The sequence below is a fragment of the Cryptomeria japonica genome, chromosome 9 (genome assembly GCF_030272615.1).
Source record: "Cryptomeria japonica chromosome 9, Sugi_1.0, whole genome shotgun sequence".
NCBI classification, from domain to species: Eukaryota; Viridiplantae; Streptophyta; class Pinopsida; order Cupressales; family Cupressaceae; genus Cryptomeria; species Cryptomeria japonica.
In genome coordinates, this window is record NC_081413.1 from 34,866,500 (window position 1) to 34,879,561 (window position 13,062).

General features: G+C 34.3%; 1 protein-coding gene across 3 annotated transcripts in view; it reads right to left on the minus strand.

Moving 5' to 3' along the window:
- Positions 1-2,018: 2,018 nt before the first annotated feature.
- Positions 2,019-13,062, minus strand: part of LOC131045282 (uncharacterized) — a 96,313-nt gene continuing 85,269 nt past the window's right edge. For all 3 annotated transcript variants that reach the window (XM_057978840.2, XM_057978842.2, XM_057978841.2), the window contains 3 exons: positions 8,657-8,718; positions 3,439-3,508; positions 2,019-2,891 (listed from right to left, as the gene is read on the minus strand). In XM_057978840.2, the coding sequence (XP_057834823.1) occupies positions 2,304-2,891; positions 3,439-3,508; positions 8,657-8,718 (720 nt within the window). In that variant the 3' untranslated portion in view covers positions 2,019-2,303. The remainder of the gene's footprint in view (positions 2,892-3,438; positions 3,509-8,656; positions 8,719-13,062) is intronic.

Sequence of the window (13,062 nt, forward strand, 5' to 3'; positions counted from 1 at the left end):
ATCTGTTCATGCATGAATAAATCCTTGACTGGGTAACAATAAAAACAATGCATTTAAGTAAAAGAAAAGGTCTTATGTCATATTCTTCTTGGACATTAGATTCAAGAGGCAGAAAGAAAAAGAGATTTAGACGTCATATTTTATACTGTGCATGCTTTTCTTTGCTGGCTATTTATGTAATCCATAGACTGTTTGATCTTGTGAACGTGATTAAAAATATTCATTCATTCTCCATGAAACCCCTCTAAGTCAATTTTAAAGAAAATTTTCATTACCCCACATTACCTCTCATCACTTATCTGAATTAAAAGCATTTGTTTCATTTCCCATTAAAAATGGCTATTATTAACCCTACAAGGAAATACAAATTAAATTTATATTTATATATTTATTCAACAAATAAAATTAAGGCTATGACATTCCTGCAGTGGCACTCAGCATACATGTCATTGATTAAGGTTTTCCTTGGATTTTACACCTATTGTGTTGGTGAATATCATGTGGATCCTAAATTTTATATACCCTCTCTCTTTAAGTGGATCCATCCATGTATGCAAAAACACCTAAGAACGTATCATGGTGCAAAGGAAGCATGTATGCATGAAAGTGAATTTGACCATATGCATCTACAAGAAAATCAGCGCCTCCTTTTAAGTCATCTTGCAAACAAATATATGGTTTTGAATACAACTTAATGAGAAGATAAAGATACAAAGACACTAAACAAGGCAAAAACAAGCAATATCCTTGATGATTTATTGAACCACAATAGACTAGAAGTCATCATGCAATAGGCTACAAACCCAAGGACATGACCCAATGGTTAGACTAACATTGAACTTGAGCCTAATCTTGATGAAACTTCATGTTCACTTATTAAAAGTTTCCATCACATTGTTTAGTGTTCATATATTACCAAAGTATATATATCTATGCTTATTTATGATATATTTTACATCGACATATACATATATACGAACCTTAAACATAGAAAACAAAATTCCAAGGACAATGAAATTATTGATGATCACATGATCACTTTTTCATAGGTCGCACATTCACTACTACCTTAAGTTTACATCAGTAACATACTTTAACTTATGACATTTATTGATGACGATATTTATTTGTTAGCCTAGCTATGCACACCATTACATTTGAAGTCCATGTGTGCTCATTATAATCAATTTTATCATTTATGCCATATGTCACGTGCATTTATTGTATTATTATTCTTTGACTTCAAAACAAGCATCATATCACCAATGCTCAAATTGAGTTTTGCTAGCGCCATCTGTTAATTGCTTAAGCGAGGTGGATCCTTGCCAATTTTTTATACAAACGAAATTTTCCTAGCTCCATTCTTGCCCCTCCCTCTCTCATTTATGATCATTGCTATTTAAATTTGGATCGCAATTGTTCTTATTTCTACTTGCACCACAAAAACTATTCAGAAATCTCTTTCTTCTATTTTTCAAGCTTTCGTTGAGAGTACATGACAAAAATCCTACATAATGACATCTTGCAAGATCCATTATTCTATATCAACTTCTAATATATTCTTTGACATCTAAATATTCAAACTTTATATGCATGTTTGTGATTGCTACATACTTTTAGAAACAAAAAATTCTAAGATTTGAATGCACTTTATAATGCCAAAAAAATAATAAGACAAAACACGACACAAAACCAACAAACTTCTTTTTAAAGAAAAAATGTTGATGGTAACAAGTATTTTACTACACAATATTGACTCAATTACAATGTGATAGTGACATGAGATTCAAAGAATCATGTCTCCAATTTAGTAGCAATAAGACAAAAAGTTCAATTAAGATCAGACACACAATCATACTATAATTAATATAGTTATTTATTTTACTCATTTATCTTTATTATAGAAGCTACTTAAACTTATATAATTAATGAACATCTCAAAATTTGCTAAAATAATACTGTGATACAAAATTATAATAAATTACACTTTAAATTTTATAATTTTAAAACAATCAATATGATAAAAATAGAATATTTTGTATTTTATATATAAGTTTCATATATCCATTTACAACTTAAAAGAATGTAAGAATAACCCACTAATGCTCAGCCATGTTTAAGGAAATCTCTGTCTTGTTGCTTGCATCACATGTTAGAAGTATTCACAGGATCATCTATTTATTTTCCACGGCTCCTAATGGAAAAGAATATCATCCAAAGCCACTGGAAACGTTTTTAAATGCAAATATCAATATTTTAGAGAATAATGAATACACAATTTGTCAGCCAAAATGTAATACAAATTACAAGCCCAAGCCTAGTGATTTTGGTCGTTTTATTGCTTCAATAGGTTGGACAATACCTTGTCCATCTTTCCCCAGGCCAGTCCCTTCAACGAAGCCCATTTTTACCATCATTCTAGACCCAAAACCTTTTGTATGAACTTCGAAACTACCCATTTTGGATGAACTTACTGAAACCTTTCTTTCTAAGCTCAACCCATTTTGATGGGCTTTAACATTTATTTCAGCTATATTTACACACGAAACAGATGTTTCAGCAATGCCGGCATCTGGTTCCATCGTGCCACTAGAAACAAACGACATTGGCTGGTTTGCATAGTCAGTAACACGTCTCCTCTCACTCTTTTTAAGGGTACCCACCTTTTTATTGCCAGACACAGCAGTGTTACCCGAATGAACATAGACAATCTTAGATGGAGTACTCTTGAATTCGCGGAAAAAGGATTCATCATGTTTCATGCTGCAATAAGCTTTGCGAGCAGCACGCCTTCCTTTAGCATCCATTCGATTTTTTTCTGAAGAGGGCTTTGCCTTGTTGAACGAGCTTCTATAACTTACTTCGTCTGATTCCCAACCATCACCCAACAACTACAGATACAAAAATCATAATGTCAAAAAATACTTGTCCCAATAAAAAAGTGAAGCACTAGACCAAACAAAACACTAATATCTGACGCAAATGAGACAAACATGCCAAATAATCTATACATGCCCATACACCTTGACGACTTGTTAGACATTGACATCAAATAATAATCTTTGTTAAAGCAAATTTGTATATAAGGTTTTCAGTTAACTAATTGTATCTTCATGCATGTCATCCTTTTACAAGGTGCATCGAACAAACTCAGAGTTTAGAATATCCATTAGTGGTTGCAAACTGCATGACAACCACCGAGGCTAATTTTCTATATCGATCTCTCTTATGCAAACAATCATGGAAACCTACGCTTCTATAAATATTTCTGGCAAACGATAATACATGAGCTCGGTATAAACATTTGATCGATTGCAAATACATCTTGGTACACTTACTTATAACCTTATTAACTGAATGATAAGAATTAATGATTAGACTAAGCCAAAAGGTACAAAATGAACTAGACATAACTAATATCGAAACAGACCAAATTACCTTCAACAATCGGCTTTTGTCACTGGCAGACGGCATACACGTGTGTTTTGTGCGAGTCACCGTCACAATCCTGTAAAGCCATTCGCGTTGTAGGATATTAACATGAAAAACTAAAAAACATCACAGATGTAAAACTGACTGTAAACACTTCTAATTCCCCAATCATATAACATTACTAAATCCCTTGTTAGATATGCAAAAGAAGAACAGGAATACTAAATCCCTTGTTAGATAGGCAAAAGAACAGGAATACTAAATCCCTTGTTCGTATGGAAAATGAAATACAGATACCATTTTTAATATTCATGCAAAATTACTTCCAAACACCTGATCGCTATTGTTTAAATGAAACCTCACTGGTAAATTTTTCGAATTTAGATGTAAAATTGATGTGGTTAGAAAGTGTGTCTTGAAAAATGGAACCTTTGTAGGCACATTGAGGTCTCAGCTATGGTGAAGGGAATTTTCTTGTTTCCTTCTTGTCCAATGAGAACTGTCCTAGACCCTCACAGGTGGACCGTGGTTTATGGGTAAAAATGGATTCCACCTTTACAAATGGAGGCTGGGTTTTGATCCAGCATTGGTTTCCTTTTCTACGATCCCCATTTGAGTCCAGCTTTTGGTGTGGTCTTTGGAGTTCTCGGAGGAGGATGTGTTGATTGGTATTGCAAACTCTATTGGTCAGCTCACGCCTATTGATTCAGTTACAACATATAGGTCACAGCTGCTCTTTGCTAGATTTTGTGTTTTTGCCAGTAGTCCATGGGAACACTTCCCCAATAGTTTTCCACCGCCCCTGCAATGAAGAACATCTCAGGGACGCATAGACAGGAACAGAATGCCCCCAGTGCCACCCTGGTCTAAACAGTATTCTCAACATTTAACTTTTTTGCAAAGCGAAACCAATTGTTAACACCTCCCTTGTTTCTCCGTTCAGATTCCGTGAACCCTTTTGATTCAAGAAGAAAGCAGAGATCTTTCTAAATTACTAAAATTTCTGACTTCTTTTAAACATACATCTCTACTATTTTCAGGTGTCATTAGATCATCAATTTCTTGTTGTTGAATAAAGTTAATAACAATGGTCATGAATTACAAGCAGTTATCAACCAGAATCAAGCTGTTGTCAGCATTGTCCTGTTACAAGCATTCATTTTCGTTTTATATAATATATTTATTATTGTTATAACAGTAACACCTAGTTCTTTTATCCTGCATCCATTTCAGATTTCCTGAGTCAAGATAAATACATTCAGTGTTAATGCTGATTTTGATTTCAAGAATGAAATTGATGAGGAATTGATTGCATGCAGCCAAATACAATCCCCAAGCAGAACCAGAGACAGTTCAACTGCGAGTGATTGAAATACAATTGCCCTTCAAAGTTATCACAATTTGCCAAGGGGCCATTTAGCAGAAATAATCCATTACAGCAGTTAGCAACAATAGTTGACACAAATAGAGAACCTAATTCAGGTGGAAATTGATAATAGAAATGCGACAATTGCCCAAATGGTTGGAATGGCAGCATGACAAGGATCAATGCACACTTTTTGCGTATCCTTGGTAAAGAAGTTGGGGCCTGTGAGAAACTCACTTGAAATGAGAGTTGAGATGATCAAATTAGCTCAAAGAGAAATCATTGCACCATCAATTTCTAGTACACCAGAAGGTTCAAGTAGACCACCTTCATTTTATCATTTGGGGTAAGTGCAGTGGAACCTCACTGAACCCAATCAAAAATATGTTCAATGTGAGATACATCACATCTTTTGTATAACCTGTTTTCATTGTCATCGAATGGATTCTAAGAGTCCTAGTCTTGAAGAGATCTATGAGTGCATTTATAGCATGCTTCGCCAAATGAAGACTGCAATTTGTGCAAAAGACCCACCCTAGAGTTGCACAATGAGCATAGTCACCCCATCATCTAGAAAAGGTGTGAGAAGTTGAAAATTTTCTACACATGGCTGCATATACTTTGAATCCAAAATGGTATGTGGAAAGAGTTGGTAGATGTAATGAAATAACTTTCACAAGATGAATATAATAGGAAATTTGCTGCAAATACTTGATAATAATATGCCACTTTGAGTGGGCAATATTCTAATCCACTTTGAGGGGGATACCTCCAATAGTCTTCAATAAGAACTCAATACTCTACATGATGATAATAACTAGCCTATACCTCATATATATATACCATACTTATGCCTTGGGCACTACCTAGGCCAGATTAGATACTTAAATATAACTCCTAGAACATAAATACATATATATGATTACATTAATGATTACGTAGCTTATATAAGAGTTAAAGTAGCCACAAGCCGACTACTCATAACATTATACACACTATAGGGTTAGGGGCATAGCAGTAGACTTCTTCCTAATAATGATCATGGGTAAGGAATGGCCTCATTAAAGCCTTCAAAAAAATGCATAATTTAGAGGAAGCTTCATTGATCAGAAATGAGTTGTTTAAGTTCATGGAACTAGATGGTTACAAGACTTTGGCAAGGATTAACAGAGGCACTTTGGCACTGTATAAGCTAGCTAGTTGGTGGACAATCTATAGACCTCCAGGAGTCCACAGACTCACCAATCATCTTCACTCTAATTCCCCTGCTACTAAGAGGGAGTGATCCACATATAGCTTTATCCACTCTCTAAAGACGAACGGACTTAACGCTGTGAGAGTGAAAACTGTAAAGTTATTTCAATTTCAATTAAAGAACAAGTCATGAACTATGTATGCTATAAATGTATATGAGGAATTATGTTGAAGTCTAATAATTCTGATTTTATCTGCAGGTCTGAAAGAGAGAGATCATTTTATGTTTTCTATGTCTCCTCCAAATGAATTCAATTGGTATAAATATCATTTAGGCAACCGGTCAATTGGTGTATTGACCGGTCATGCCTTTTAGGCATGACCGATCAATGCACCCATTGATCGGTGCCTTTGTAATTATACTATTAACACAAGGCTGTTTATCGGTTCAAAACCTCGATAGCATATTGTAATATAATATAATGATTGATCAAGATAATGAATCGGTTCATGTAAACACCGATAATTCAAAATGCACGATGTATGTAATCCAACCGGTGCAGTTGTTAACCACTGTTAATTCCAAATGAAGCGGTGTATGTATTAAGCCCGATAACAAATATGCCCGATGATTAAGCCCGATAACAGATGTGGATCGGTGCCAATTGTTACGCACCCGATAGCAAGTATGTATCGGCTAATAACCCGATAACTTATAGCATTTAATATGCTAAGCAATGTTTGTAAAATCCGATAATCATATGCAATATAAGTTTAGACATGAAGCATGTAAATAACAGAACAAGGAAGGTTAGAAATATCTTATCTTGCATAAGCTACCATGCATTAACAAAAACACTCGTTGCAGTGCATAGTACCTTGTGTCCGGCTCACTGCAAAACATCTTTGTATAGGCAGAGCCCAACACAAAGGTGGGGCATAGAGCCTAAGGAGCCACAACAACTTGATGATGACCACAATGTGTCGATGGGATTGGAGGAAATAGATCCATTGATGAGGATTCCCATATATGCAGCTGCAGATGATGATGATTCTGATTTTTGAGCCTTCTGCTCAAACAAAAACAACTATAGATATTGCTTTGGCAATCTAATTTTCTCATTCAGATGCTTGTCACTTGTATGATGTGACTCCAATTGGTCCTTTGAACTTTCAACTTATTTGTATATTCAATTTGCAATGGATTCCAATTTTCAGCTACTACGATGATTTATGAATGATCATTGATATTCAAATATTAATTATACATATTGTTATTTTGATGTATGAAATTCAATCATGATTCAACAATTTGAATTGGTCCCTGGCATTGTTTAGTTTAACTTACATGTATCTCTTTTTAGTTTTTAACTTTTTTATTAAAACTTTTTATGAAAGCCATCCCCAAAATTTTAGAATTTTTTTGCCAAACCCAGCCCCACATCCCCTCGTACTGGAAACTTAGAGAAACAAAAGCAATGTCTTTTGCTGATACAGACAAACCACTCCCATCTTCAATTGCTTTATCGTTGAGCATTAGGAAGCAACATATATAGGTGGAAGATTCTAAAGTAATTCGTTTCATCTGCTGAAAATCAGATCATTCTTCAATAACTTGCAACCCCAAATTTGGTTTGTAGAAGCTTTTAAGTAAGAGGATTTCCTGTCCGCTTCAAGATTTAGCAGCTCAGGCATTATCAGTTAAGGTCATCCATACTCTTGACATTTCGAAAGAAATGGATGTTATGGTGAGTTACATCTCTAGGGTTAAGGTTTGATCCCCTATCATTGGGCCTTCATCTGTTAACGCTTTGAGAAATTTGGGGTTGAGAACCCCTAGTGTTTGTGGGATTCAACCATGCTGTCTGTTAATTTGGTAGAGAAGGGCTTTAGTTTTGGTCCTACAAAGAAAACTTTGGATAGAATGCAATGCCCTTCGGAGTCCTTTGGCTTTAAGCCATCATGATTCGATGCTTCATGTCCTCTTCTTTAGCTACATGTGGTACTTGTAGCTGGTTTCTGTTAATTGTTGTTTTATCTCAGTAGTTTGTGGAGCTTTAATGTATCTGATTTAGCCCATGTAAAAGATTTTCGCCCTTTCAAAAACCCACCTTTGCCCAAAAATTATAAACACTGCTTCCATGATGTCTAATAAAAATAACATCATTTTTGGCTTGTCAAAAATACAATGATAGAGTTTAAGCTGTCTTGAGAAACTACTGACTAGCATAATTACCCTAGCATGCATATTCTAAACAATACTTGTAGAGAAAAATATTTTCTGGTAGAATATATTAAAATTCATTATTCTCGTACTAAATCAGTGTTCAATTCATCCACTGAAAACCAATTATTATGCATGTCATGACAATAGGTAGAAACTTTTCCAAAAGGTCAAACTTACTAGATTCCAATTTATTTTACCTGCACAAAGACATTATTGAAAGGGCTTCAGAACATAAAACTGGCCTCACACTATTCAATTCCAAAAAACTGAAAAAGCACTAAAATGGAATGAATGTGAAGAAAACAAAAAAAAGATTGTAATGGTTATGTCACTAAAGAACCCCAAAGATAACTCTCATACAACCAGACAAAAGAGAAATATTTATTGTCTTACAGATGCTAAAACAGTATATTTTCAAAATGTAGATATGCATGTACCTTTTCTTGCCAGAACCTTGTCGTCCACTTTTCAAGCGATAAATTGAAGCAAGTCGCTGAACCTAGAAAAGCCCAAACATCACAATAAGCCATTGACATCTTTTCATAAAATTAACACGAAACCATGCAAAACATAGCATATACCAATTTTCTAAGCTTGTAGGTTCCATATAAAACTTGCCAAAAAGAAAACAGCATAACTTAAAACTCATCATCAAAGTTAGTAAAAGGCAGCATCCTGGTGAGTAAGCTTTATGCTTCAAAATCTGTATTTTCCAGTGAAGACATGATAAAAAAATTTAAAAATTAAAAAACTATAAAGAAATTATTTATTTCATACCTTCTGAAATTTCAAAATATCTCAGTTGTAAATGTTTTGATATAAACGGAAAAAATGCCTTAAGATGTTTATGATATTACATATGACCATTCCTAAGCATGTAATAAGTTATTTCTTATTCCAAGCCTAAAATTAAAATGTCAGTTTCATGGCCATGCCATCACCTGATATCCATCGGCACTGCACAGAGTTAGTTTTTTTAACTCACATTTCATCAGGTGGCTTCCCTCCTTTCATAAGATTACAATAATATTATAACTTACAGATAGTTGATCTTGGGACAAGCACTTTGACCTAATTCACAATCTTTGTTCCTAGTTCACTTTATCGAACAACAATTGCACTGTAGATGGTATTTATAATGATGACAATCTTGGGACAGAAGTGATCTAATGTTTGGGCTTCCACACAGAAAAAGCCATCTGCACTATGATATCAACTCATAACACGTGAATTTTTCTCTCACATCTTGTGAAAATCTCCATATGCTTATTGTGAATTATAAATGTAAGTTTTGTGTAAAAATTTGCTAGAAAAGATAAACCATGCTACTATTTTACTTTGATTTGGTATGTGGGACTCAAATGCACAGCCATGCTTATTAGCCACACAACTTTATGCTCTAAGATCTCCAATGAGGGATACCCCAATTGCCTTTAACAGGGGATCCCAGCAACACAAGGATTGCCTCTAAATCAAAGATCGAAAATGTGGACTCCACACTGACTTGGCAGCACAAAAAGTTGACTCATTCTCAAGACTTGGCAAATTGCACCCAAAAAATTATCACATTTACAGAAAAGAGAAAAAAAATTAATGCATTTAGAGAACACAAAAGCCTAATTTGATAATCAATTTGTCATAATTCAGAATATGTATAGCTGCTTTCTGGATTTGGTTGTGTGACTTTTTGATGCAAAAAAAATTCACAAAATCAAATCCAGAAAGCAGCTATACATATTATTATGGATTGTGGAAATCTCATAATTTAAATAATTCAAAATTTCAAACATTGCGTATGTGATATGACCCTCAAACTCCCAAAATTTGAAATGTCAAAGTTTCATGGTCAAACAAGACAATGTAACACAAAAAAATAATAAATAATAAATGTATAACAGCACTGTTACTCTTTACGTATTCATTGTTGGAAGATTAGAGGTCTGAATAGTCCTTTTAAGTAGCATCTTTTAAAGAGTTGTATAATAAAGCTGAAAGTTGGCATCCTCCATATTAAGGAAACTAAGATGCAGGAGACTACTTCTGTTCAGACTGTTAAGCTAAGTCACCACATTCGAATTCGAATTCGAGTTTGGCAACCATAAAATTTGGATTAAGTTCGGCAAAGGCAAAATATTCGGAAAAAAGATTTGGCACTAAATTCGCCTTTATAAATTTAAAAGTATAAAAGTATATTAATATAATATATTTTCTGCATTATAAATATACAATTTTATTTATATATATTTATATTAAACAATAAAAACTAATAAATATAAATAAAATTAATATATTACATATATAATAATATTAACAATATATGAAAACATGATATAAATGAATAATAAAAAAATTTATAAAAACATAATAAAAATTTAATGTTATTAAGAACATATTAAAAATAATACATTGGAGGCGAAGAGGGTTATCGGAGGTCCGGAAGAAACCATCCATGTCAGAGCCTTGCAAACCAAACGACATTGGCAAATACTTCGCGGAGCCCTGCAAACCATAGATAAAATGACACGCTGGATAAAACAGGAGGAAAAAAAAACACCTGAGTGGAATGAAGCCTTAGAAAACATTTTTCGTCAAATATAATTAAATAAACATAGCGTACATTACAGATATGAATATTCGACGAATTTCAGCGAACTTTTGGGTAACTTTTGAGGTTTGCCGAATTTCGAATTCCATGGCTGAAATTCGGCGAATACAGTGACATAGCTGTTAAGGATATTTGGCAATCAGCTTATTATCGTGTTTGTTCGACTGAAGGGGCTTCTGGAGGTATTGCTACCTTGTGGGATCCTGCTAGATTTATAGTTGTTAAAATGCCTCATTACAAGAACAACTTGATGATCTCCATGGAAGATTCGTATAACTCAGTCAAATGGAATTTGGTTAATATTTATGCTCCTAAGTCGAGGGTTGTGAGAAAAAAGTTATCGGATTCCTTGTCCTCTTTGAGTTTTGCTAGACAAACTGGAAAAATAGATGCTTGGAGGTGATTTCAATACGCTCCTGTTTCCTTCTAAGAAATTGGGTGGTATAGATGACTTTTCAGATAATATGATTGATTTTGCTAGCTTTCTCTCATTAGTAGGGCTTATTGATATTGATTTGCAAGGATCTCTGTTCACTTGGTCTAATAAGAGGCAAGGAATAAATCACATTCAAGTTAAACTTGATAGGTTCCTGATTTCCAACAGTTGGAATATTCTTCCTAGACTTTCTTTATCGGGGCTCCCTAGGACTGGTTTTGATCATAATGTTATTTTACTCAATTGGGATGATGGCTGTTAAGGGTCCTTTTCCTTTCAAGTATGAAATTATGTGGACTTCTCACCGTGAGTTTAAAGAGCTTGTTAAAAGTTTGTTTTAGAGTCCTTGTCATGGTACTTTGATGTATTGCTTAGTTAAGAAGATAAAAATTGTTAAAGAAAAGGTCAAAGGTTGGAATATGATCTCTTTTGGGAATATATTTCATAAAAATGAAATCACTATCAAAGATCTAAAAGGCATTCAGGGGCAAATGGAGGAAGGAAAGATTGATATGGAAACATGTACAAAAGAAAGAGAGCTGCACTTTGAGTGGTTTAGACTTAGACTTTCAAATATTGAGTAAGTCTTCTGGAAACAAAAATTTAGGATTTAATGGCTAAAGGAGAGACAAGAATATAAACTTTTCCCATCAATCCACTATGAAACATAGGAGGAATATGATAAGGAACTTGACTCTTGAAAAAGAACTGACCTAACTGAGGAAGATGATATTGCTGAGGCTACTGTTTCTTTTTTTAAGGAAATTTTTGCTGACTCAAATCCTCATTTCTTGGGTGTGGAAGATTTGATTGATGTTATTCCTAATATGCTGACTGACCAGGACCTTAAGGATCTAGGGAAATGCATCTTGTTGAAAGAAGTTAGAAGTGCTGTGTTCTCTTTGGACTGTATAAAGCTCCCAGGCCTAATGGGTTTCCTCCCTCATTCTTTCAAGATTTTTGGTATGTTATTTCAATTGATCTTCTCAATGCTGCCAGGCATTTTGTTTAGATTGGACAAACTTCTAAATCAATTAACTTCCACTTTTATTGTCTTAATACCTAAGAAAGCTGAAGCTTCCTCTATGCAAGACTACCGACTGATAAGCTGTAATATTGTCTACAAGATTTTCTCTCAACTCATTGTTAATAGGTAAAAATCTATCTTTCATTGGCTGATCTCTCCCAATCAAAAGGGATTTGTCAAAGGCAGACAAATTTTGGATGTTGCTTTATCCATTCATAAATATTTACATTCTATGGAGTATAGCAAAAAGTAGGGTATGGTTTCAAAATTGGATATTTCTAAGGCCTATAATAGGGTTTCAGGGCCTTTTTTGATGGCTGTTTTGCAGAAGTTTGGTTTCAAAGGCAGAATTTTGAACTTGATCAATTCTTGTGTCTCTACCCTGGAGTGCTCTATTCTTGTTAGTTAAGTTCCTAGGGGTTATTTCTTGTGTGGCAAAGGGCTTAGGCAAGGTAATCCTCTCTCACCATATCTTTTTATAATTGTTATTGAAGTGCTCGGAAGGAATCTTCAAAAGAGGCTTGACTCAAGATTGCTAAAGGGAGTTAAAGTTGCTTCTTTATTGCCTCCTCATCAACAATTTGTGGATGATGATATTGTTTTCGGGGATGCTTCAGTGGTTGAGGCCGGTCACTAGAAATCTATTTTGGAGGACTATGATAAGGCCTCTAGGCAACACATCAACTATAACAAAAAAATATGTTATAATTCAACTCTGATCAACAACTATAGGTTGTCAAACTGCTGTCCTACCGGCTACCTACCTTGGTGTGCT